Source organism: Erythrolamprus reginae, chromosome 1 (assembly GCF_031021105.1).
Source record: "Erythrolamprus reginae isolate rEryReg1 chromosome 1, rEryReg1.hap1, whole genome shotgun sequence".
In the NCBI taxonomy this organism is placed as follows: Eukaryota; Metazoa; Chordata; class Lepidosauria; order Squamata; family Dipsadidae; genus Erythrolamprus; species Erythrolamprus reginae.
The window spans coordinates 132,090,544-132,117,771 of record NC_091950.1 but is presented as its reverse complement, the minus strand read 5'-3'; the positions used below and the strand labels follow the sequence as shown (position 1 = coordinate 132,117,771).

Here is a 27,228-nt window from a genome sequence, read left to right as displayed (position 1 = left end):
ATTTTAAAATAAATAAATGTTGCTTTTTGAGTGCTGTGACATCAGTAAGGTCAGCATTACACTTCCCTAACTCACTAACCCACCATTGCATATACGTGTGAGTTAGTGGAACAGCACAGTAAATATATGTGTCCTGGGATAATGTTCCAGGATCCAATTTGTGTCAGTTACTGGGACCAGAGGTTTAATCTTCCATGCTTTCTGACTAGTTCTGGAACCAGGGGTGGGCTACTGCCTGGATGTGGGGGGGGGCAGTGGGGTAGCGAAAATGGAGCTCCACCCCAGAGCACCCAAAGGCAGGGCGTCCTGCATAAGCCATGCCCACAGCGTGGTAGTAAAAATTTTGGTAGCCCTTCACTGGCTGGAACCCATCCTCAGCAAACTTCTCTCTCACCAGAATGTGTCTAGAACCTCAGAAGATTTATTTATTTATTTGATTTTTATGCCGCCCTTCTCCTTAGACTCAGGGTGGCTTCCAACATGTTAGCAATAGCACTTTTTAACAGAGCCAGCATATTGCCCCCACGATCCGGGTCCTCATTTTACCCACCTCGGAAGGATGGAAGGCTGAGTCAACCTTGAGCCGGTGATGAGATTTGAACCACTGAGCTCCAGATCTACAGTCAGCTTCACTAGCCTGCAGTACAGCTCTCTGCCTGCTGCGCCACTCCGGCTCTTAAACCTCTGGTCTTGATGACCAACCTAGATTGGATCCTGGGAGATTGGCATTGACTTAAAATTGACAAACACAATTGGGAATGTAGAAAATTTTTGGAGATATATGCTAGTTCTTTAAAGGTGCGGTTGAAGCCACTGTTGTATGTCTTTGGGGAATGACATACCAGTAAAATGCGTAGGCACTATGGTGCTGGTGTGAGGAATCGTGGCAGTGGAAGTGATCTTCCAAGTCCTTGTTGTGGAAGATTCTGATATTGCAGAAGAAGATGAAGTTGCTGTAGTCTCCGGTGTACTTATGGTGTGCAGTGGGCTTGTGGTGGCTGCAAAAATATAATTTTTTAAAAAAGAATAGGGTTAGGCTTACATAAAGTTTGAAATGAAAAGGAGAAAAGGAAAACTAGTGACATCTGCTACAGTTCAGGATCAGGGTTCTTTTCCCTGGGAGAATGTAAGAGGAATGATAATAATATAATGATGTCATAAAGAGAGCAGGGATTTGGTATTCTCTATCCTTATTTGGGGATAGTCTGTTTTATTATACATTTTGGGAATGAAAGTAGAAATCGTTAGATAAAGCACCTTTGGGATAACCATAAAATAGCTATTGTACCACTTGTTTTGCAAACCAAACCAAACCAAACCAAACCAAACCAAACCAAACCAAACCAAACCAAACCAAACCAAACCAAACCAAACCAAACCAAACCAAACCAAACCAAATAATATATTATGGTTTTAACAGTTTCCAGCTGAAACTCAGCACTAAAAATTCAGGATTTTTCAATGTTTGTAAATTGGGGGTGTATTAGGGAAGTGTCTGTCTGAGCCACTTTTGAATATCTCTGAAACATGTCTATGCAGATTCTCAGTAATGCAATGGTTTCCAAAACACAACTGGACTTCCTTGTTTTTTCCTTGAAAATGTTTCCTTTTAAGGCCACATGGGGGCTTATCTGTGTCCTTAGGATCACCTAAATCAGAATGCAAATGGGCGTGGAACCTGAAAGGACAGAGTTGTAAACATGAGATAGGTGATATCATAGTTTTTCCTATCTGTTGAGATTGGGCTGTTCAGCTTTAATGTAGATGGTCTTTTTGACCCCTCTTTGAAACCAGTGGTCCTCTATTTCTTGAATGTGGACCTTGCTGATTCAAAAAAGTGATCTTTGTCTTTCAAATGGTAGAGAGATCCTACTGCAGTTATAAGGAAAAGGGAATGGAATGGAATAGAATAGAATAGAACAGAATTCTTTATTGGCCAAGTGTGATTGGCCACATAAGGAATTTGTCATTGGTGCATATGCTCTCAGTGTACATAAAAGAAAATATATATTTGCCAAGAATCATGAGGTACAACACTTAATTATTGTTATAGGGTACAAATAAGCAATCAGGAAACAACCAATATTAATATTAATTGTAACACAATTAATAAGCAACAAATTACACAAGCAACAAATTACAGTCATAAATGGGAGGGGATGGGTGATAGGAACGATGAGAAGTCTAATAGAAATAGTAATGCAGCCTTAGTGAATAGTTTGACAGTGGTGAGGAAGTTATCAATTTCCTACTACTACAATGCCATTGGCAAGCCACAAGTGGCCTCAATGATTTTGTTAAAGACCAGGTGACTGCGAGGAATATAAATCCTTCATTCCCCACCATTCAGTCAGAACAGAAGAAGGTTCTTGGATGAAGAGTAAAACATCCTCAAGGAGAAAACAAAGCCTGGTTGCTTTTTGGGATGTCTCTGATGCATGTTTCAGTCATTTTGCCTAGGTTATTGGTCCCCCACATATTTCTGTCAAAATTGTAGGAAAATCATAGGAATACAGAAATAGAAAAAAATGCAATAACATACTCTTGAAATACATATATTTTAAAATTTGCATTTACCTGTTACAGTTGGAGTGGGGGTAGGTGGCTGTTCTGTGAAAAGAAAGCATAAGTGAAATATAAACTTTAAAATGTTTTTTATCGTGAAAAGGATCCAGAGATTTCGAGGCACTAGTTTCATTTTGATGTAGTATTAACATATAGTTTTTACTGGCAAGCAATCACATGACTATATAATGTATAATAAATGCACATATCTTGTGAATCCAGGTAGTCCTCACTTTAACAATCACTCACAGACCTTTTGAAATTATGTTAACACTAAATATATGGTATTTACAACTGGTCCATGTGCTTACAAGCTGTTTGCATGTAATCTTTGCACTTCCATGATTGCATTTTGGAGGCTCAGTAACCAATCCACATTTCCAACCATCACAGTATCTCTTGGACGTATGATAGCAATCTGCAATCTTTCCTGCTGGCTCCCAAGAAGCAAAGTCAATGGGGACACTGCCAGGAAGTTGTAGGTCAGAGTCATGTAAAGTTCTCACTTAAGGATAGCAGCCAAAAGTGCAAGAAATACAGTCATAAAACAGCATGCTCACATGATGTCACACTCATTAAATGAACCACCTAACAATGGAGTTTCAGGTCCCAATTGCCATTATTAAGTGAGGACTACCTGTACTATGATGATCTGGGTTTTTATAACTGATTTTGTCATGTGAATTTAGGGTGCATTCATCTGACAAACTATTAAACATGAAGCAACTGTAATTTGTTGACACAATTCCGATGCCAAGTTATTGTTGAATAAAATAACTGCTAGTGGTATACTTTCCATACTGTGTCCATTTCCATAGTGAAGCTACTGTACATTTGAGGACAGTGATGGTGAACCTATGGCACGGGTGCCACAGGTGGCACGTGGAGCCATACTGTATCTGCTGGCACGTGAGCTGTTGCCCTAGCTCAGCTCCAACGTGCATGTGTGTGCTGGCCAGCTGATTTTTGGTTCACACAGAAGCTCTGGGAGGGCATTTTTGGCTTCTAGAGAGCCTCCTTGGGAATGGGGGAGGGCATTTTTACTCCCCCAGCTTCAGGAAAGCCCTTGGAGCATGGGAAAGGCAAAACTCGAGCCTACTGGGCCCACCAGAAGTTGGAAAACAGGCTGTTTCTGGCCTCCAGAGGGCCTCCGGGGGGCAAGGGAAATTGTTTTTTTTATTTATTTATTAGATTTGTATGCCGCCCCTCTCCGTAGACTGTTTTCCTCCCTCCCCAGATATTGAATTGTGGGTGTGAGCACTTGTGCATGTGCAATAATGCACACCCATGCTCTTTAGGCACCTAAGGAAAAAAAAGGTTCACCACCACTGTTCTAGGATGTATAGAAGTGCAGAAATGCCCAGCATTAACATCTCATTCAAGAAAAATCTATTTTTTAAAATTAAAAACAATTTTCCAGCTGCCATAATATACATAGTATATTTCCTAAATCACGTCATAATAAGCAGATAGGCCAACAAAAGTCAGTGTTTAAGAGATGATTACAAAATATGGCCCATTCCTTACAACATGCTCCCAATAATGAAATCAGTAAAGCTGGATAGACTTGAAGAACATTTCTGAATATAGAGGTTGCTATTTAAAAGTGCAGTTCTTTTCTTACCACAGGGTACACAGGCTTTTCGTTTTGGATCATAGTACTCTTCATGTGAACAGTTGTAACAGCCTGAAAGAAAGGGTAAAATACATCTTGATCATTATGCATTCTTTTAGCTAAACACTGGTTTTGAAATAAGAATTAAGAGATTACTAACACGTGTAAAGGAGCCTTGGACAATTAATTAATTAATTATTTCTAAATCTCAGCAATTGCGCCCATAACCTTCCACACAATGTTTCAAAAAATATTGACTATTTTTAAAAAACTGTATTTTGGCCAGTTTTTAGCTTTCTTTGGTTTGTTGCATTATATCCTAGACAATTTGACTGCTGCAAGATTATTTTCCTTTAAATATTGCAGTTATATAATGTTTTAACTAATAACTAATCTTCTAATATTGAAATAAGATACCAAAAGTGAAGTTGAATATTTATGTTTCCACAGCCTGGAAAAGAAAGGGATCATTAGTGTAAGATTGGAATTTATTTTAGTAGATTTTGAGGACAAATTATTTGAAGAAGCCTGCATTCTCTGCAACTACTAATTAGCTAATCCTTTTATCTGTTAATTAATTACACATTATAATTCTTAATATTAACAACTTCAGATCTCTTTTTTTAATTTAAACCTCAACAACTACAGTTGTTGAACAAATTCAGTATTTCAAAACTGAGACAAGCTGAGCATAGCTATGAAATCCGCGCCATAAGATGAATTTAAGGAAATTGCTCTAAATATTTGAACAACTGTCTAGAGTTATATCTGGCGGCAAATATCAAGAAAAAGTAGTGAGAAAGAGTCTTCATGGGCCATCATTTATGGCTTATAGTTGCTACACCCTTGGCTAATACAGTGTCTTGTACTCTGAAAAAGGCAAACAATCTTATTTTACCTTCAACATTGACTTCTGTTACTGGTAACATATTTGGACATTTACAGGGGCGATAATGCCAAGAGCAATTTGCTTCATTGGCATAACTATAACCCATGCCGATCCTCTTATGGGTGTTGAAGTAGTCACAATATACAGCTAAAAGTAAGTAAAGAAAAGTATTGTTCAGTAGATGACAGCAATCATTTTTCTACAAGCTCATCTACACTGGTAACAAAATATTTATTTATTTATCATTTATTTATTAATTGGATTTGTATGTTGCCCCTCTCCGAGGACTGTGATGCCAATATTCTATTCTCCCTTAGGATGAGAAAATCAAGTTGACCATCACATTGACCAGTTGATTTCTGATACTTAGAAATCTGTACAGAATTAAATTTAAAAGAAATGAACCACCAGTGGATTTTATGACTCATGCCAAAAATGAAGGAACTTTTGCAAGGAGAGAAGCAACCTAGAACTAAGAAGAATTTTTCTGACAGTTAGAACAATTAATCAGTGGAACTACATGCCTCCAGAAGTTGTAAATGCTCCAACACTGGAAGCTTTTAAGAAGAGATTGGATAATCATTTGTCTGAAATAGTATAGGGTTTCCTGCCTAAGCAGGGGGTTGGATAGAAGACCTCCAAGTTCCCTTCCAACTCTGTTATTCGTCTGTTCTGTTCTGTTCCCTTCCCCTCCCTTCCATTCCATTCTATTCTATTGTTTGCAAATGGCTCCATAATCTGAGATATGTTTTAATGTATATGCTTTTAGCATTGTCAACATGCTCCTTGGAGCTAAACAATATTTGCATCCTGGTTATTGCCTGAAATTGCACACATAAGATAATTAATGGCTTTTTGCAGCTTTGTAAAGACTGATACAAAAAACTAATAGTCTGTGCTGGAAGTTGTCTATCATAATTGACCTTCTTAGGAAGTCATCATTAACCTGTGAGCTGAATAGTCTGCATTCTAGTTACACCAAATATTTCTCTATTTTAATAACTTTTTAATTCAGACATACTATATGTTCAACAATCTGAAAAGGGAGCAAAGCCTTTGAAGTTTCCCTCCAGGAAACTTAAAAATTCAATTTTCTTTTTTCAAGAAGAAACTTACGGCAGAAGTCAGGGGTTCTCCAGTCAATGCAGACACCAGCTTCTAAGCAAGCTTTTGCATAGACTGCAATGATATCACACATGCATTCACAATCTCCTCCACTGTCACAGCCACATGAGTCCCGGACACAAGATTCATAGTAAGACATCCGGTACACCTTTAGCGGAGAATAAAAAGTTAGTTTGAAAACATCTGTAAATATGATTACCGGTATGTAATTTTTAAAAAAATATATGGAAAAATTTAATAAATATATATTGAAAAAATAAATAAAAACAAAACCTAATCTTTGTGTTCAGCAAAGCCCAGCCAGTGATAACAGTAAGAAAAATGGGATGCTAATGAGATTAATATTGTATGGAGGCATGGGGATATATCAGAGAGGTACCCATTCAGGCATTTACCTTATTATGACAGGGGGCAAATATTGCACTGTTGATAATAGAGCATTGTTTCTCTGCCCACGCTTTGCGATAGGGGTTCTTGGTACACGGATCAGCTGCAAAGGACACATCTCCACAGAGAGGATTATCTTTCCAGGAATTCACAAACACAAATTCATTGGATGCCAGATATTTACTCCGTGTTTCAAAGTCATCTTTTACATTGCCATTGTAATTACCGCATAAGCCACAAAGATGATTCTAGTTTAAAATTAAAAAAAAACATTTGTGGAAAATGCATTGACACATAAAATATGTACACGCAAAAGAGACATTGATAATTTCAGGTTCTGCAGATAATAACCAATGATAGCAGCAGAGGAGATAAGGGAAATCGGTCAACCTCCCTTTTAGGTATCCATTTATTTGTTTAAAATTACAATCCCCTGTTGCTTCCTTTCTTTAGAGAAAAAAAATATCAGAAGCTGTGTCTTGTCATACAAATAAAAACAATTGAGGGTAGTTCTGAACAGAGAAAACAATGCCTATGTGTTTGGTGGGCCTTTAAAAATACAATTCTAGAAAATGAATACGAGATAGCTCTTCTAAATTGCACTATGCTGTGGATTTGTTAAGTGCAAATCAAGACATAATAGCATTGATTATAACACTATGCCAAACTCTATGACTTGAAAATAATTAGACTAAGATAGATCCACCCCCCCCCCAAAAAAATGCTAGGCTAAAGAAAAAATAAAAATAAAAGCTTTAGCATGGTATGTGAATTCAGCAATTGTATCTGCCTGATTTCTGCTTTTATCTAATAATATCTAAAAGAACATATCATGATGTTAGGATTACTTATTCAATTTTATACATATGTCATCTGAAATTCATTTTCTGAGAGTTAAAGAAGAATACAAAGTTTCAGGCTGATAAGGTTTGGTTTTAATGCATGAAGTTAGGATACATAAGTTACTTCCCTTGCAAAATAAGCTTGAATAACCTATCAGGAATCTACTTCCCATTACCTTTGATTCTCTGAAAAGCTTGATGAATAGATTCATGTGCCTGTTCCAGATCAAGGTCATATTGTATTTGCCAGGGATTGTGATTTGAATAATCAAGTGGAGTGAATTCTCTTCTATGAAGAAATGTATCAGAGGATTGCTACCATAAGTAGTAAATGTTTTGTCTGTCATGACGATCGTCAGATTCTGTCAAGAAAATACATGGAGGTGAAAAAAAATATAGTCTCAGATCTATTTCTATCCTTCCCAACACCCCCAACCTAAGAGAGAATATGTTGCAACAAAGCAAGACAGATATGTCTGGGCATGACAGGGATTACAGCTCGGTTGCAGAGTATAGAAAAATTAAATCTCAGGGACTTTCAAAAAAAAGAATTTAATAAAATAATGTCTATGGAGATCCTCAGTCATCCAAGTCAAGGTTGTCCCAAAGTTGTTGTTGTTTTTTTCAAAAGAAAACTGGACTTCCTTTATTTTTCCTTGAAGATGTTTTGCTTCTTATCCAAGAAGCTTCTACAGTTCTGGAAAGATTTATATCTTATTTAAAAGATATAATAATACTAATAATAATAATAATAATAATAATAATAATAATAATAATAATTTATTAGATTTGTATGCTGCCCCTCTCCGAAGACTTGGGGCGGCTCACAACAATAATAAAAACAATATTATAGTAGAACAAATCTAATATTAAAAAGCATATAAAACCCTATCATATTTAAAAATCCAAACAACACATTCATACCAAACATAAAACAAAATATAAAAAAGCCTGGGGGAAAGGTGTCTCAACTCCCCCATACCTGGCGGTATATAAGTGAGTCTTCAGTAGTTTACGAAAGACAGGGAGGGTGGGGGCAGTTCTAATCTTCGGGGGGAGTTGATTCCAGATGGCCAGGGCTGCCACAGAGAAGGCTCTTCCCCTGGGGCTCACCAAACGAGATTGTTTAGTCAATGGGACCCAGAGAAGGCCAACTCTGTGGGACCTTATCAGTCGCTGGGATTTGTGCGGTAGCAGGCTGTTCCGGAGGTACTCTGGTCCAATGCCATGTAGGGCTTTAAAGGTCATAACCAACACTTTGAATTGTGACTGGAAACTGATCGGCAGCCAATGCTAGCCACGGAATGTTGTAGAAACGTGGGTGAATCTTGGAAGCCCCACAATGGCTCTTGCAGCCGCGTTCTGCACGATCTGAAGTTTCTGAACACTTTTCAAAGGTAGCCCCATGTAGAGAGCATTGCAGTAATCGAACCTCGAGGTGATGAGGGCATGAGCGACTGTGAGCAATGACTCCCTGTCCAAATAGGGCTGCAACTGGTGCACCAGGCGAACCTGGGCAAACACCTTCCTCGCCACAGCTGAAAGATGATGTTCCAATGTCAGCTGTGGATCGAGGAGGACGCCCAAGTTGTGGACCCTCTCTGAGGGGGTCAGTAGTCCCCCCCCCAGGGTAATGGATGGACAGATGGAATTGTCCTTGGGAGGCAAATCCCACAGCCACTCCGTCTTGTCTGGGTTGAGTTTGAGTTTGTTGACACCCATCCAGGCCCCAACAGCCTCCAGGCACCGGCACATCATTTCCACTGCTTCATTGACTGGACATGGGGTGGAGATGTATAACTGGATATCATCGGCATATTGATGATACCTCACCCCATGCCCTTGGATGATCTCACCCAGGATGATCTCACCCATATTGTATAATTGGGACAATTTAATAATTGAGGTGATTAAATAGGAGGTGGAAAGAAAAGTTTGCTGCCATAGAGTAGACTATATAGATGGATATGACTTGCTATAAACAGCTCTTTCTACATTTCCCATATATCACACTGGACAGATCCAATTTGTCAAGGAAAATAGGTCGCTATACACACTATCTAAGATTTGGAAAAAAACCCACTTCTCATCACAACTACCCCCTGGGTATGTTTGTAGTGCAAGTCACTTGGATTTGTCGACCCCCCCCTTTTTAAAAAAAAAGTAGAGTACAGTGTCATTAAAAAAACACCACTAATTATTATTTTATCAGCTTCTTTCCTAAACAATAGTACTTCTCTCTTTTCCCAAATTTCTGTCCATTCCTTCAGCATGGCAACATTCTTCTTCACACAAAAAAAGTAACTATAGCATGTTCTTACCCCAAGATAGATCTTGATTGCTCTGGAACATGTGACCCCAGTATTTCCACAGACAACATTTTCAGTCACTATTTTAAAAGTATGTGGGGATTTAGCCACGTCACAGCCATCCTAGGAGGGAATGCAGAGCCAGATAATAATTCATTTATTCGGGATAGCAAAAATGCATGTGATAAATTAAGGTACCTAAATACAGCCTCTTAGGCTTTTGGAATCCTAGACCCAAGCAAACTGAAGAATATTAGATCTAACCATGGTATTGATCGAGCTTTGCACTAGGGATGTTCAATTTAGATAACCACATTTACTAGTTCTGCCTGTAGGACAGTCAGAGTATGCTCCTGTCTTTGAAGGCATTCTCTGTTTGAAGAGTTGATGCACTCAACTCCAGCTAAAGCATGATGAATTATGAGGAATAATGAACACTGATGTTACCTTATTATAAAGCCCACCTGGGGAAAATATTTTCCGTTACAGTACATTCCACTTCTATTTAAACGAGAATAAAAGGATATTTTATTTACCTATTTGTTTTGTCAAGTACATATTTACGTCAAATATGTAAAGATATAACAATGTTTATATACACGATACTAGTAAGAGAGAAACATTAGGACAGGGGATGGAAGGCATGTTGGTGCACTTATGCATACCCCTCACTGATCTCTTAGGAATTGGGAGAGGTAAATTTTGAGAGGGTAAATTTTGGGGATTAGGGGAATACTACAGAGCCAGGTAGTGAGTTCCATGCATCAACTATTCGGTTACTAAAGTCGTATTTCCTGCAGTCGAGTTTGGAGCGGTTTACTTTAAGTTTGTATCTGTTGATATCTATCAATGATATCTATCAGTTATCATTGTAAACAGATCTCAGTCCTCCTTCATTCTCCTTTTTTTTGGTAAGGTTATTTCCAGTTTTTCCTTAGTGATGTCAAAAGTCACCTCCTTAAATGCCTAACATTATTTTAGTCTCATTTTTTTCCTCCTATATGTAAAGTGTACAAAAAGTATCAAGATCTGAGTGTGGACAAGTGGAAAGGGAATTAAAATAGAAAGAAGATATTAGCACATGTTCTTTGAATTCATTACAACTCCTATGACATTTTTAAATATAAGAATGACACTTAACAATAACAATGCAATGCATCTTGTGCAGGGAAAGTTATACAAAAACATTAGGTGATGTAGTGGTTTCTTCTATAGGCCAACTATTCTATGAAAATGTATCTATTTTTATATTACTTTTTTTTTCTTGGTCAGAAAAGCTCTTGTTGCCAAATCTAGAAGTGTAAATTAGGGAACTAATAATATTGCAGTGCATAATACCATGTTTTCCCGAAAATAAGACGTACCCCGAAAGTAAGGCATGTCAGAGGTTTTGGAGAATTTGCTATTATAAGGCACCCCCCCCCCCCGAAAATAAGGCGTAGTCAAGTTTACATACGGTACGGGCGGGGGTTGCGTTCTGAGACCACAAAATAGAGATGCTTCCTTTCTTCCTCCCCTCTCCCTCCTCCATTCCTGGTTTTACTTAACCCCAAAACTGAGCTGCTTGGTGGCTCACAGGACCTCTGCTGCCACAGATCTTGCCACCATGTCTTCTGTTGGCCGCCGCTGGGGCAGAAAGTGCAATCTGGGCAGCAATGGCCAAGGCTCAGCCCCCTCGCTGGACCTGTCTTTTTTCAGTGCCGGCGCCACTTGGGGATGAGCCCTAGGTTGCCATGGGCATGCCTACAGATCCGGAGGCAGAAGACAGCCTGACGGATGGGCGGCTACCCGCCTGCAGCAGCAAAGGGGGCCGACGGTTTGGGCTGGTCAGCATTGGGAGCTGCTCCTCCACTTTTGGGATGCCACCACTGATTTTGCTGCCGCCGGGCCTCTTAGCTGTCTGGCGGCCCACGTGTCTTCTGTTGGCTGCCGCTCCACCGCCGTGACCGACAGAAGACATGTGGGCTGCCAGACAGCTGAGAGGCTCGGCGGCAGAGAAATTAGCAGCAGCGAAATCGGCGGCAGCGGGGGCAGGAAGGCTCTTCAAGTGGAGCGTACCAACGCTCCAAGAATTAAAGGGGAAGGATCGGAATATAAGGCACCTCCCAAAAATAAGACGTAGCACAACTTTTGGAGCAAAAATTAATATAAGACAGTGTCTTATTTTTGGGGAAACACAGTATATTTTCAGTGTCAAAGTCTGCACCAAAAAGAAATAGTGAAGGTTAGGACAAAGATTGGTTTAGGAACAAAAACCAAATGTGACTTAATTAAATTATATTTTATTTTGAATATACTAAATATAACTAGATCCCTCACCACATACTTAATAATTTTGCCTATCAGTCACGTTACAATTCTGTGGCAATTTTTGTCAGTCATGTTACAATTCTCTGGCATATTCAAAGAGTCGCATTAGCCCTGGAACCACAGGCTATATGGCATTCTGGCATAATGCTCCCTCTAATCCTAAATTCAAACAGTGGGCATAAATATTTCAGAATGCCTTTTTTCCTCAATAGTGGTAGTCCTGGAATTATGACTGCAACAGGGACCAAAATTTCTCTCATTAAAAATGGCAGTTAAGTTAATCATGATTTTCTTTTTTTTTTGCCATGATTGTTAAGCAAATTGCTGCAGTTGTTAAATGATCCTGTGGTTCTTAAGTGAATCCAGCTTCCTCCATTTGCTTGTTAGAAAATGGTTGGAATAGTCACAAATCTGTAATGACAAGATTTTGGAACACTACAATCATTGCCAAGCACCCGAATTTTGACCATGGGATCATGGTGCTGCTGCAATGGTTTTAAGTACAAGGTCTGGTTGTTAGTCACTTTTTTTCCAGTGCTGTTGGAACTTCGAATGGTCACTAAATGAATGGTTATAACTCAAGGACTACCTGGACTTACTCCAGACCATAGGGCTTGAATTATTTTATCAGTTTGAGCATACATATAGTAATGACCATGCTTTAAGCACATTATCCACAGGTGTGCAAGGTACAATAAAAGAGAAAATACCATAGCTAATATGTATTCACAGTTGCCGTCAAATGCAAAGTGCTGTCCATCAAAGGAGGTGATATGACCTTCCCCGTAGAGACTACATGTTGAAGAGCACATGGAATTCTGAATGCACTTCCATTTTCCTCTTGTGCAGGTACTGATAAGACATAAAGTATTTGTTAGAAAGATTTGAAATGGATAAGAAGTTTGCATGATGCTTTGTGAAAACAGCTCCTTTGGTGTTTTCATATGATACTAATTTTATTTTCTAAATTCATATATTCGATTAGCAATGCTTCGCTAGCTGGTGTTTAATGAACTGTATAGAAAAAGAGTTGTGACATTTCCTAGGCATATGAATTATTAATTGAATTGAAATTTGGCCAAGGATGCAAATGATTGGAGTGAGAAACCTTACCATGTATTACAGCCAGTGTTGATTTCTTGTCCTTTTTCATATGAAATGCCACCATATTCACAAGGACACTCCTCAGGTGACACACATGTACCATCTAACTTTTCATATAGTCCAGGGGCACAAACACACCCAGATTCACATTTGGTAGGAATCTGGAAAAGATCAGGACTCTGTCATGTACTAAAAACAGTACAGTATAGGGAAAACAAAGGCTACCTGAAGCACAGATGCACCTAGCTTTATTGAACTGATTTTTTTAAAAAAATATACTAAGTACAATAAACTTCTCTACAATTGCTTGATGCTGTTAAATGACAATTATAAATAGTATTATTATAAACTGAGTTGGTGAGTTGGTGTAGTCTCAGAAAATACAATAACAAAATACAGTGATACCTCGTCTTACAAACGCCTCATCATACAAACTTTTCGAGATACAAACCCGGGGTTTAAGATTTTTTTGCCTCTTCTTACAAACTATTTTCACCTTACAAACCCACCGCCGCCACTGGGATGCCCCATTTCCGGACTTCCGTTGCCAGCGAAGCACTCGTTTTTGTGATGCTGGGATTCCCCTGCTGGGATTCCCCTGCAGCATCACAAAAACAGGGAAGTCCGGAGGTGGGGTTTCCCATGGAGGGGAGCCTCAGGGGAATCCCGGCGGTGCAAAAACAGGCGCTTCGGCTCGCAAAAGGGGTGAATTTTGGGCTTGCACACATTAATTGCTTTTCCATTGATTCCTATGGGAAACATTGTTTCGTCTTACAAACTTTTCACCTTAAGAACATCATCCTGGAACCAATTAAGTTTGTAAGACAAGGTATCACTGTACTAGATTTTATGAAATTAAAGTTTTAAAATAGTGATCAGTTTTCCAAATGGTTAAGATTTTTATAAGGATATGTTTGTATTCTTGCAGCCTTTCCCAATAGAATCTTAATTTTAAAGCTGTGAATCAACTCAACAGTCCTCATAAACTTTGTCAAATGCAAAAATTGCTTGATACCTTTTGTCACTGTAACAAATGATCAGTGAAAATAAGTTATATTCTTTATATATTACCCCAGCTGCAAAAAAGATTGTGATTTATGACAAACATTCAACAGGGTGTCAGGGAGAATATGCATAATGGTATACAGTGTATGAACATATGATTAACTTCTCATCTTTCCCATAGAAAAGTATAGGTCCAGATGTGCTTTTTTAAGCAATTGTTTGAAAATAGCTCTTTCGTATAGTTGAACCATAAGGCTACATTCTTGTATGACTTTAAAATCATTGTGTTAAACTATAAAGAGCATCTGCATCCATATGGTTTAGTCTGTTTGTTACTTGTTACTTATTGTTTATCTTATTTCTTAGATTTCCATTCTGCCTTTTGCAAGAACTCAAGGCAATGTGCCAAGTGCTTCCTCTTCCCATTTCCCCCTTCCACTATCCAGTGAGGAAGGTAGACCCAAAATGGAATGACTGGCCCAAAGTTACCTAGTGAACTTCTGTGGCTGAGAGTGGACTTGAAATTAGCCCTGGGCTAATCTAACATTTTAAAACTTCGTATCAAATTGTGGCTTTGGAACTATGAAGATGAATAGACTCCAAAACCAAGTCTAAAATGAGAGCACATATTGAGACTGAAGGAATGTGATTTACAGTATGATCATGCTTCGTTATATAAATCACTGAATTTAGTGAACCTTGCTCCTAGCAAAAGAGATCTAGAATTGCAACCTCCAAATTCATGAAATATACAAACAGTCTGGCTATGATGCTGTAGGTTTATTCTTTTTCTGCTGCGGTGTAAATAACAACAACAGCAACAACAATAATAATTAATAATAATAATAATAATAATAATAATAATAATAATAATAATAATGTATTAGATTTGTATGCCGCCCCTCTCCGGAGACTCGGAGCGGCTCACAACAATCACAACAATATACAAATCCAATATTAAAAAGAAATAAAACATTTTAAAACCCATCATTAAGAACCATTCAATGCAATCACACCATTCATAAAACTATATGTGCTCAGGGGTATCTCAGTTACCCCATGTCTGGCGACAAAGGTGGGTCTTAGGTAACTTGCCATTCTAATCTCTGGGGGGGAGTTGATTCCAGAAAGCTGGGGCCACCACAGAGAAGACCCTTCCCCTGGGGCCCACCAGATGACATTGCTTAATCAACGGGACCTGGAGAAGGCCAACAATAAGATGGGAAATGGGCAGAGTATTTCTCATTTACTTCACTTGTGCACAGAGTTATAGCCTTCTGGGGTGACATAGCTCTCATCACCCACAGCTCCTTTGTTATTAACCCATGGCAAGAATGTTTTGGTCTGTTTAATTTGGTGCAGCATCAGAATCATATCCCCCATAAAGAACTAACTAGACTGTGGGTTCAATACAGCGATGACTAGAACTGAAAATCCTGCTCTCTCCCTTGATTTTTCAGATATTGCTGTCATTTTTTATTTATGATCATTTTCTTTTGCATAAGATCATCAATATTCCAAGAATATGCATTTCATTTCATGGGCCAAGCTTTGGTCTGGCTTGTAAAGAGGTTACATTTCAGAAGGACATTTCATCATAGAATTAGTGCAACTAGTCTCCCCATCACACAGCTACAGCATATGCTTTTGATAGCCCTTAAGTATTACAAATGTATTGACTTACACAGCCTGTTCCAGTGGCCAGCATTTGACATGTTGGTGCACAAGCAGCCCCATATTTGCTTCCTGAGGAGGCTGAACATGAAATGTACTTTTTTGGGGGGCTGCAGATTTCTGCAAAGGGAAATAAGACAAGCATAATGTGATATTTCTGTCATGTAGGGGGAAAGGATACTCTGGGAAAGAAAATGTGATCCATACCTAAGAGTTTTGTTGGTTTGCCGATACAAGTCAGATTTCCATTAATGCAGTAGCTAGAAAAGAAAAGGTATATTAAAATGCTCTTACAGATAGTTAGACTCAAGAATTTTTGCACAAAGTCTGAGCCTGAATCATTTAGGAGAAGCTATATAATTTTCCTCTTGAACTAGTTTAATGTTTCAAAACCACGTTTCAACTGATGTGGAAAAATGTTAACAGAAAGTTGTCAACAGAGACTTATTTATTATTTATTAATCAGATTTGTATGCCGCCCCTCTCCGCAGACTCGGGGCGGCTAACAGCAATAATAATACAATGTAAACAAATCTAATATTTAAGTTAATTTAAAAACCCCAATTTAGAAACCAATCATACATACTAACATACCATGCATAAATTTTATAAGCCTAGGGGGAGGGAAAGTCTCAATTCCCCCATGCCTGACGACAGAGGTGGGTTTTAAGGAACTTATGAAAGGCAAGGAGGGTGGGGGCAACTCTGATATCTGGGGGGAGTTGGTTCCAAAGGGTTGTGGCCACCACAGAGAAGGCTCTTCCCCTGGGTCCCGTTACTTACCATGTAGCTCCATCGACTACGGTGTATTGATCTGCCAGAATGATCTTTCTGCCTTTCAGGTAGCAGGGACACTGAGATTTCTGGACACACTCATTTTTGTGGTTCAGGTAGGTTCCTTTTGGGCAATTGCAGCCATCAATAGGCACGTCAGTGGGATGACATTCAATTTCTCTGCTGGAGAGGGACAGGCATGTCCGGTCGCAAGCTTCTGCACTGTAGCTGAATGTCTGATTTCCAATACAAGATACAGCTGCAAAAACAAACAACATAATTAGCTTTGGATAGTCAGAAAATTGCAATAACCCTGTTTCTCTTTACACAAGAAATCAGTAGTTGGAAATTCAGTGACCCAACATCTCCCCTTTACACCATGCACAGATTGTTATTTAATTACAGCTTACTGAATAAGCTCCAGTTTTCTGGGTTTGTAGTACCAGTGAAGTGAGTTACATAATATGTTAGCAGTACACACTATGTATGCAAGCACATTCATGGTGTGAACCTAGCTAGATTTCTTTCTAGCTGGGAAAGGAGCTGGAGCATCAGAGAACCCTTGAATCCTGATAACAGCTTTCTCAAATATCTACTCAATTTGGACATGATAATATGAAAACAGCAAATATGAGTCTTCATTATATGAGACGAATTGCAAGATCCATTACTACATAGATCATCAAGGCTAGATCAACTACAGGTAGCCTTCAACTTACTAAAGAGGAAGTAGAAAGGAGGAAGAGAAGGAGAGAGAGGTTGAGGAGGAGTGAAGGGGAAAGTAGATACGAGGAGAAAAGAGAGAAAGAGGGAGGGGAGTGCAAGAAAGAATACTTAAAGGGGCAGACCGGTGTTGGTAAAGGAAAGAAATTAAATAAGATATTGGTTTATGAACAATGCATAAAATGTGCAATTATGTGGGTTGTATGTAATATTGGAAGGTATATACATATTAAATCTGCATGTGACAAGATGGAGAGGAAAAAATGGGGGGAAAAACTGAAAAGAGTTCATTTAGTGACAATTCAAAGTTACAACGGCATTGGAAAAAGTGACTTATGACAATTTTTCACACTTATAACCATTTCAACATTCCCATAGTCACATAATTAAACATTTGGATGCTTGATAACTGGTTCATATTTATGATGATTTAGTGTCCAGAATACTACTACTACTACTACTACTACTACTACTACTACTACTACTACTAATTTATTAGATTTGTATGCCGCCCCTTTCTGTAGAAGGGATGTGTGTGTTGTTATGCGATCACTTTTTGTGCCTTTCTGACAAGTAAAGTCAATGGGGAAGCTGCTTAACAACTGTGTTACAAATTTAACAAGTGCAGTGATTCACTTAACAAATGTGGCAAGAAAAGTTATAAAATGAACTATAATTCTTTTAACATTTTTTTCACTTAACAACATAGGTTCAGGGCTCAATTGTGGTCATAAGTCAAGGACTACTTGTATATTTAGTAGTCTGTATTAAAACTATTTAGTGAAGTGAGGAATTCTTGTAATTTAAACTAATCTGGAGGCTACTTACTGCAGTTGTTGACTGTATTGCGCCAGTTCCCAAGAAATATTCCCTTTAAAGCACATTCACGGGCATAGGAACCCAGAGCAGAACAAATATATGGAAAGGTCTCTTCATAGTTACAAGCTTGATATTGACATCTCTGAAAACAAGTTGAACTTAGTCAATAACACATCAGAAATCTTGAATGCTGGAGCACTAGAACTGGTTCAAATACATGTGAAACATGCTAATATAATTTGTTTTGTTATCGAATAATGAAACTGTTTTAGAGCAGCTCTATGTCCTTAAAGAAGTCCCCATTTCACAGAGAAAAACATGCATAGTATTTTGTATTCCAGAATAAAGACAATATTCATTATGAAAATGAAACTGTGTCTATGGGTTTGGATGGGACCCCAAATGAAAGATTGGTTGAAATACTGCAAAATATTGATTTCATTATCAATTAGAAGGTTCATGTTGGCATTTTGGGTAATGTGAACTAGCTATTTTTTTTCCACACATATTCTGAAAATACATAAATATTCAGAAGTTTAAAATGTTATTTTCTGCCAAATATATCTGACAGTTTCCTAAAGGGCTAAACACCTAATTTTAAACATCCAGTGATGTATACCCACAGTTAAACAAAGTAGAACTGATAGAAGCAATAAAATATATTATGTGGAGTAATTTATCAGGAGAATAAGGAATAATTTGTAGTCTGAGCTACAAAGAATGAAGAATTGAAGAGCCTGGTACAGCAATATTCGGTGAGAACTCTGACAAACTGCTGAAGGTAAGATAAATTGCCCACTTTGAACTATATTTTTATTGGACTTTTACTGCTACAAGTCATATAAGCATAATAAATGGCAAGAAGTTTCAGACAAAAATTGTATATCAGTTCACATTATCTACCTTTAGCATAAACTCATCCTATCATGCAGATTGAAATAAGAAAAATGCATTGTTTCCTGAAGTGCTCTAGCAAATTTGATAATTTTCTAAACTACAAATTTGCATTATTATCCTGATTCCACACATCATGACATACATTCCAGACTATAAAGAGGAAGTCTTTAATGCTTCAACTCCAACTCCATTTATCTCAGAATATGCTAGTGGGTGGGATCTTCTTCTGACTAAACATACTATTTTTTTAAGAAGAGGAAAAGAGAAAAGATGAGAAATATTATTTAGTTGAGTTGACGATCTTAAAAATCATCAGATCTTGGCCTTTGGCGAAAAAGACCTTGGCCTTTGGAAAAGAGGCCATTTATCACTAAAATGGTTCTGAATCTTACAGAAGCCATAAATCAGTTCAAAGATGCTTTATGGTGAACATCCAGTGGAATACAGGTTTCTCTTCCATTTCTCAATGTTATTATAGATTGGACTATCCAATGTGGTTATTTGTTTCTTTCCAAGGCCTATCTCTGCCTAATATTTGGGACTCTGGATAACATCAGAAGCCACAGAATATTGCTTGCATCCTACCATGTAGGGAAAGAAGTAGGTTGGCATTGGACCTGATGCAACTATATTTCTTTCCATTTATTTCCAGAGACATCTTTGATGGAATGGGATAGGGTTATTATTCCTGTTATTCCTCTGTTCTACCATCTTGTCTAATTTATTTGTATCCCACCTTTATTATTATTATTATAAATAACTCAAGGCAGCGAATATACATGCATACATAATATGAACAAACATACATAATAATATTTCCTGCTATTTCCCCCACAAAACAACTCTTTGGGTCTGAGAGAGTGTTAATGGACCAAAGTTACCCAGCTGGCTTTCATACCTAAAATAGGACTAGATGTCACAGCCTTTTGATTTGTAGCCCAGGGCCTTGGTTCGTTACATTACATAAGTTCTTAAAAATGAGTGAGGATCTGGCAAAGATTATTTCAAATAAATCAGGAAAAATATCAAATCCCAAAGAATAGTTGCTACTGAACTCTGTCATACATTTCATAATCTAATGTCCGGCAGAACATTTTCTCCTCAAAACACAAAAATCCCTACCTTGACAAATGGATCAGGATTCACCACTGAATGACATTTCTGAAATAGTGGATTCATTTTTAAAACCGAACAGTAGGTCTCTGCACATATTTCTAAGGAGGAAAATAGGTATGAATCAAGTTCAATGATACCAGAGTTCATCTTAAATTGAAAATTGAATATTGCTTTGGAGACCATAGTCAAGCTAGAATTGTAATTATTTCCCTGGTGGAATTTCTCACTACATAAGCCAGTTAAAGTTATATTTTTGTGTTTTTCTTAAAGTTTCCAGAAGCCTATCCAATTTTAATCTATTTTGAATTTTGAATATAAAATATCCATTCCCTAGTTAATTTCTCAATTTATATAGCATGAATATTTTACTCAGTTATAAGCATGATGTACCCTTTTGCGTCGTTATCTCGGAAATTCAAAAGTTTATGCTTTTTAAGTAGAATGGCAATGTTTAAATAATATATTATAACTGCTGCCATTTCGCTTGTTATTCTAGTGGCTAATCATCTCCTAAGACTTTAAAAAACAATGTATACTTCTCCCATAACAACTCATCATCTGCAGACTGGAAATGCATTTTGCAAGGTTGTATTTATATTGCACGATTGTGAGTTCGGAACTTACAGACAGCAGCTTCAGATAATAATTGCTTGGACTCGGCTAGCCAATATCTGAGCTCTGAGAATGCTATCCAGTCAGAGATCATGTCACTGAGACTATTCAATACTCAAGTACGATATTATAAAAAACTCTTCTTCAACCAAAATATTAACAACAACAGCAGCAGCAACAGCACATCAGCAACAAAGGCCACAGCTGTTATTGTGAAAGAAAATTAATCTCCTCAGGATACAATAAATATGAAGCAATTATTGAAAGGTGGCAACAATTATTAGCATAAATTAGGGAGAAGCCAGTGGTGGACTCCTACTGGAACACCTAATTGTGCACAGCTCTGTGGCTTTGGCATGGAATCATGAGTTCGCCAACATGGAGGAAGCAAAATTTCATGAGGGGATGCACATGTGGGCAAGATTTCACTTCCTCCACAAGTGAAAGAAGCAGAAATGTCCACGAACACATGCTTGCATGCCAGAGCTGCGGAGCTGTGCACAATTAGGCATTCCAGTAGGACCACACCACTGGGAGAAGCGTATATACTGGTATATAATATTTATTAAAGGTTTCACATAGATCAGCTTGAATCATGTAGTTTTAAAGTAAAAAGGAAGAAAAAAGATAAAAGAAAAACTACAAGAAACAATACAATTAATGAAAGAAGGAAAAAAAGAAAATCAAAGAAGAGACTGTTTATCTGTTTTTGTGGCAGTTACAAACAGATTATCTCTCTCCAGTGGTGGGTGGCTGCCAGTTTGGACCGATTCACCTGTACCCGTGATGGGAATTTCCACCCACTCATTAAACCTGCAGTAATGGCTGACTGTCCACACCCCTGAACCCGTTCTCCAGTCACTGCGGCTAGAAACAAAGCATGCTCAGAGGGTCATTTATGTGACGTGATAGGGGTGTACTTCCATCACACTGTGAACCAGTAGGGAATGTAAGTGGAACCCACCGCTGTCCCTCTCCTCTCTTTAAAATTATGCTAGAAAAATCCTTTCTGTCCCACAATAAATACTTTCTTCAGTCAACAAATCCATAAATCACTATTTCATCCCCTCTCACGCACTCACACTGCTGGAATCCCACGTTTCCTATGTCTATGTCCTTGATAACTCAAGGGTTCTGCACACTGCTGAACAAACACTACAAAACTATATATTATTCCTCCCCTGCAGATGGTTCGATCTTATGTAAGGCGAGAGTAGATTCATTTGAATACAGCCATGAGAGAAACATAACCAAGAATTGTCACTGCTTCTCATGAAGGAGAGATGATTTAGAGCACAAAAGTACAATACTGCTTCTCAAGCACCATTTTTCAAATCTTTTAAATGGAGCCATGAGGTAACCCGAATGAAACAAATACATAAATAGCCATCAGGTGGTGTTAGTCCTAGGGTTATTAGAGTAATGAAAACATTTTTGAGAGGTTTTCTATGACTGTCCTTGTGTATAGTTATCATAATTCACATCTTTTTCTTCCTCCCATGCCCACAGAGGACCAAAGACTTGACATACTGTTTAGCTGACTCATAGAACAAGGATCTGTATCTCTCTCAATAGCAGATGGACAGTTCCCGGATCTCCAAGAATCCACAAAAAGAGGTGCAGTTCCTTCAGTAATATCCATGCTGGTCATGAAATCATCTGTGGTTTCTCCATTGTAGTTACCACATAACCCTGGTGAAATGAGAAAGTAACAATGATAAAAAAGGAAAGAAATATGAACGGATATATATAAATAAGTAATCTTACAAATCCTTTAACCAAGATTATGAGGAAAATAGATAAACTGTTGTTAAAACCAAACCTTTATTAACTTAAAGACATAAAAGATACTATGACTTAGAAATTGAATATTAAAAGGGAAATATATAAGTGTTTAAGATATCTCTATAATGTTACAAGCAGGCTGTAATAAATAATAGTCAACAGGATGGTTGATGTTCGTGTTAATCATTAAGTACTTAAGCTTTGATAATAGATTTGCAAATATGGAATTTCTTTTTAAAAGGGTATATGTTTTGTATGTCAGCGAAGCAGTGGAAGTGATGTGCCAGTGCCTGGAGGCTGTTGGGGCCTGGATGGGTGTCAACAAACTGAAACTCAACCCAGACAAGACGGAGTGGCTGTGGGTCTTGCCTCCCAAGGACAATTCCATCTGTCCGTCCATTACCCTGGGGGGAGAATCATTGACCCCCTCAGAGACGGTTCGCAACTTGGGCGTCCTCCTCGATCCACAGCTCACATTAGAGAAACATCTTTCAGCTGTGGCAAGGGGGGTGTTCACCCAGGTTCTCCTAGTGCACCAGTTGCGACCCTATTTGGACCGGGAGTCACTGCTCACAGTCACTCATGCCCATGTCACCTCAAGGCTCGACTACTGTAACGCTCTCTACATGGGGCTACCTTTGAAAAGTGTTCGGAAACTTCAGATCGTGCAGAATGCAGCTGCGAGAGCAATCATGGGCTCCTCTAAATATGCCCATGTCACACCAACACTCCGCAGTCTGCATCGGTTGCCGATCAGTTTCCAGTCACAATTCAAAGTGTTGGTTATGACCTATAAAGCCCTTCATGGCACTGGACCAGATTACCTCAGGGACCGCCTTCTGCCGCACGAATCCTAGCGGCCAGTTAGGTCCCACAGAGTGGGTCTTCTCCGGGTCCCGTCAACTAAACAATGCCACTTGGCGGGACCCAGGGGAAGAGCCTTCTCTGTGGCGGCCCCAGCCCTCTGGAACCATCTCCCCCCAGAGATTAGAATTGCCCCCACCCTCCTTGCCTTTCGTAAGCTACTTAAAACCCACCTCTGCCGCCAGGCATGGGGGAATTAAGACTTCTTCTCCCCCTAGGCCGTTACAATTGTATGCATGGTATGTTTGTATGTATGTTTGGTTTTGTATATTAAGGGGTTTTAATTCGCTTTTAGTATTGGATTATTACTGTATATTGTTTATGATTGTTGTTAGCCGCCCCGAGTTTTCGGAGAGGGGCGGCATATAAATCCAATAAAACTTGAAACTTGAAACATGTCATGTAATGTTTTTGTTTGTATTTTAATGTAAATATTCCATAAATATATTTTTTTTTAAAGGAAAGATTTTTAGACTATATATCAGTAATAAAAATATCATATATATGTTGAAATATATATATATAAATGAAGGTCTTGGCATATTCAGGTTTCTTCCCATGTAAGTTTCAGAGATTCCTGGTGACATTTCGACGAGGTCCCACTCGTCATCTTCAGACTGGTGCTTTTGTCCTTGTGCTAGGGTGAACACAAGGGCAAAAGCACTTGAAGAAGACAAGTGGGACCTCGTTGAAACATCGCCTGGAATCTCTGAAACTTACAAGGGAAGAAACCCGAATATGCCAAGACCTTCATACCTGTACCCATGAAAATTTACAAAAACATATATATAAATAAGTTGTGTGTGTGTGTGTGATATAATAACACAGAAGTGTCACTTTCCTTATTTACATTTATACAGTGCAATATAGATAACAATCATGTTTGATAGCTTAATTCTGTTTGAGAACCTTTCTTATTTTGTTATATATAACATCCTGAGCACAAGAAATTCCAGTTTTGCTTCCAGTGGTCATGACACTGGTTTTGTCATTGCACTGGTTACAATTTAAATGGCCTTATGCTTTTGTTTTTTGTATAACAAAACATTTGAGTCTCTGTGTGTCTGTGCATCTGATTCTGTTTTGTTCTATTGAGTATCTCTCTGTGTTCTCTCTCTCTATCTCTCTTTCTCTCTCTCTGAATTGTCTTAATTAATTCCTGAAATGAAACATAAATAATAAAATAAATATATTAGTCTCAAAACAAGGAGACAGCGAAGAGAATCAGTATAACTCCTGATAAATAACTATGGGCAATGCTTTCAACAATACTTTCAAGTTTCCCCTTAGGTTTGGCACAGAAAATCCATCTTTACATTCACCTCAATATTGTGTAGCTTCCAGATTCAGTAAAGAAATCCCTGTCTGAATGTTCCACAGATTTGGACTGATTTGAAAGAGGATAGTGGTGTTAATAATGATGATATCTATGTCCCAATCCCAAAGGAAATTCTCAGTAGAAAGGTTCATCTATTTGCAGTAGTAAAAAATAAAACTCTGGAAATGATTTCCCAATCATGATTATGGTATTCTTTGACAAGGGCTTCCAAATTTCCAGTCACCAATCAAGGAAACTGTTTACCTTGGGTTGTGCCTCTGAAATTTCGTTCGACTTTAATGTAAATTTGAAATACTGTATCAGTTTGTATTAGTATCTCCAGCCCATAAGGAGTGTACATCTGGATGTAAATTGATGATTGTCTGAAGATTGTGATATCCCCTAAAATAAAATAGATTAGATAACCAAATTATATGGACTCTATTTATCTATTTAAATCATGATTTAAATTTAAAATAAAACTTTTCCCAAACTTTGCTCTTAGGCTGTGTTTATATATGCATCCTACCTAGCAAGAATATAATACATATTAATGTATTTAACTAAAAATATATATACAGGTAATATGCACATTGTTGACAAAATCATCAAGTTATTGAATGCTTGTACAGTGGTACCTCTACTTACAAATTTAACTCGTTCTGTGATCAGGTTCTTAAGTAGAAAAGTTTGTAAGAAGAAGCAATAGGATCCATAGGAATCAATGCAAAAGCAAATAATGTGCACGATTGGGGAGGGTGAAGGCCCTGTTTTCTCCCAGGAGATTCCTAGAGCAGCTCCATGGAGGCTTCTCCCTGCCTTTTCTGGTTACAGTTTTGGAGGCTTGGGTTTGTAAGTGGAAAATGGTTCTTGACAACAGGCAAAAAAATCGTGAACAGCCAGTTCTTATCTAGAAAAGTTCATAAGTAGAGGCATTTGTAGGTAGAGGTACCACTGTACTCTATTCTCCCTTCTCTTACCTGATGTGTAAGGTAACCACTTAAGTTCATTCTCATCATTGAACACTTCATTCTTGGAAATCACAATTTTCTCCTGTGCATAAAACAGAATCCTAATTAGAAGCCAGGGTTAGTTCTAAGACCAGAAAAATATTGAACTTTTCTTTGACTAGATTTAGAAGATCAATTTAAATCAATTTATATTCTAAATCAATTTAGAGATTGATTTAGAATATAAAATATACTGTATGTAAATAAAATAGCCTTCTCCAAACCAAATCCATCAAGTTTCACATAGTTTTAGTATTTGCACCTAAAACCTTTGCAATTTTGCAAAAGAATTACAACATTTCATGATATTTCAGAGAAAAATGCTAAAATCCTGTAAGATTGAGTGACCACGCCAGGGACTCTGCAAACCAATTTTAAGAACTATTCAATTGTTATTTAAATAATATCATTATTAAACAAAACATAGATTTGTATAATGTGCAAACCAGGTCAATGCTTCAAAGAATTTTTCATTTCTTTATTTTTGCTTCCAGGCACACATATTTCTCTCACCTTTCATTCTGTTCTGCACTCTGTGTATTTGTATCTGGAAATATTACCCACCACTAAGTAGATTAAATGTCAATGGGGCAGATAATGTTCCTATGTTATAATGGCTACATTTGATTATATTTGTACATTCTGAGGTGAAATATTATCAGTGGGTTGGATACTTACTTTTTCTGATATATAAATGATAGCTGACAAGGATGTCTCTGAATTGGAAAAGCCAGACTGTTCGTATACAGCCATTAAAGTTCCATTGTGTGGCAACAAAGAGCTCTAGAAGAGAAATAAATACAATGTTTGTAGAAGAAAAATAAAAACCTCCTTTCACTTCTTTTCTGTCACTACACTACCAGTTTTATAAGTTGTGTTAAATGTTTTATAAAATGACAACAAAGAACAGGCCAAGAATATGGGAAAAAATACCATGGTTCAAGGACTGGAAAAATATCTCTTTACATCCTTAAAAAGAGAATCTTAAAGGAATGTTTTAATTAAAGGACAATAATCTTAATACCACATACCAAGAAGATATTCCTGAAAATGTTAAGTGACAGATGAAATTAAAGAGAGTAGCAGTGAACAAGAGCTTTAATGTGTAAAATACCTTCAAAAGGATATAGGTGCAGAAACCATGAAACCTGTATGGTTTGGAGTCGAAAGTGGTGACAAAGGAACCTCCTTCCAAAGAACATCTGCCAGGACATGGTTGTTCTGTACAGGTCCATTGGCCCATTGTACATTTACTGGTGGAAAGAAATATACAGGTCAGCTACTAACTAAGGAGGCTGGATTCTATCAAAATTCCCTCTTTCTGCAACAATATTTTGAAATCAGTAAGCCTTAAGCAAGAATCATTATGAAAAAGCAAATAGGCATCTAAAGACAAGAATAATTGATCTCATATTTTGATCTATGTATATATCTAGTGAGCCTCATTCAACCATTTTTAAACAAACTTATAAGTAAGGTGGATTA

At 37.8% G+C, this 27,228-nt stretch overlaps 1 protein-coding gene across 1 annotated transcript in view; it reads right to left on the bottom strand.

The window, feature by feature from the left end:
- LOC139163247 (mucin-6) overlaps positions 1-27,228 on the bottom strand; it is a 68,179-nt gene that overhangs the window by 21,380 nt on the left and 19,571 nt on the right. Inside the window, exons 10-29 of the mRNA XM_070744222.1 lie at positions 26,858-26,996; positions 26,422-26,526; positions 25,714-25,786; positions 24,998-25,135; positions 22,297-22,458; positions 20,161-20,252; positions 18,151-18,283; positions 16,609-16,858; positions 16,033-16,085; positions 15,836-15,945; positions 13,156-13,307; positions 12,753-12,894; positions 9,745-9,855; positions 7,600-7,785; positions 6,590-6,829; positions 6,186-6,342; positions 5,079-5,216; positions 4,190-4,252; positions 2,578-2,610; positions 843-998 (exon numbers count right to left, since the gene is read on the bottom strand). Coding sequence (XP_070600323.1) covers positions 843-998; positions 2,578-2,610; positions 4,190-4,252; positions 5,079-5,216; positions 6,186-6,342; positions 6,590-6,829; positions 7,600-7,785; positions 9,745-9,855; positions 12,753-12,894; positions 13,156-13,307; positions 15,836-15,945; positions 16,033-16,085; positions 16,609-16,858; positions 18,151-18,283; positions 20,161-20,252; positions 22,297-22,458; positions 24,998-25,135; positions 25,714-25,786; positions 26,422-26,526; positions 26,858-26,996 — 2,633 coding nt within the window. The remainder of the gene's footprint in view (positions 1-842; positions 999-2,577; positions 2,611-4,189; positions 4,253-5,078; positions 5,217-6,185; positions 6,343-6,589; positions 6,830-7,599; positions 7,786-9,744; positions 9,856-12,752; positions 12,895-13,155; positions 13,308-15,835; positions 15,946-16,032; positions 16,086-16,608; positions 16,859-18,150; positions 18,284-20,160; positions 20,253-22,296; positions 22,459-24,997; positions 25,136-25,713; positions 25,787-26,421; positions 26,527-26,857; positions 26,997-27,228) is intronic.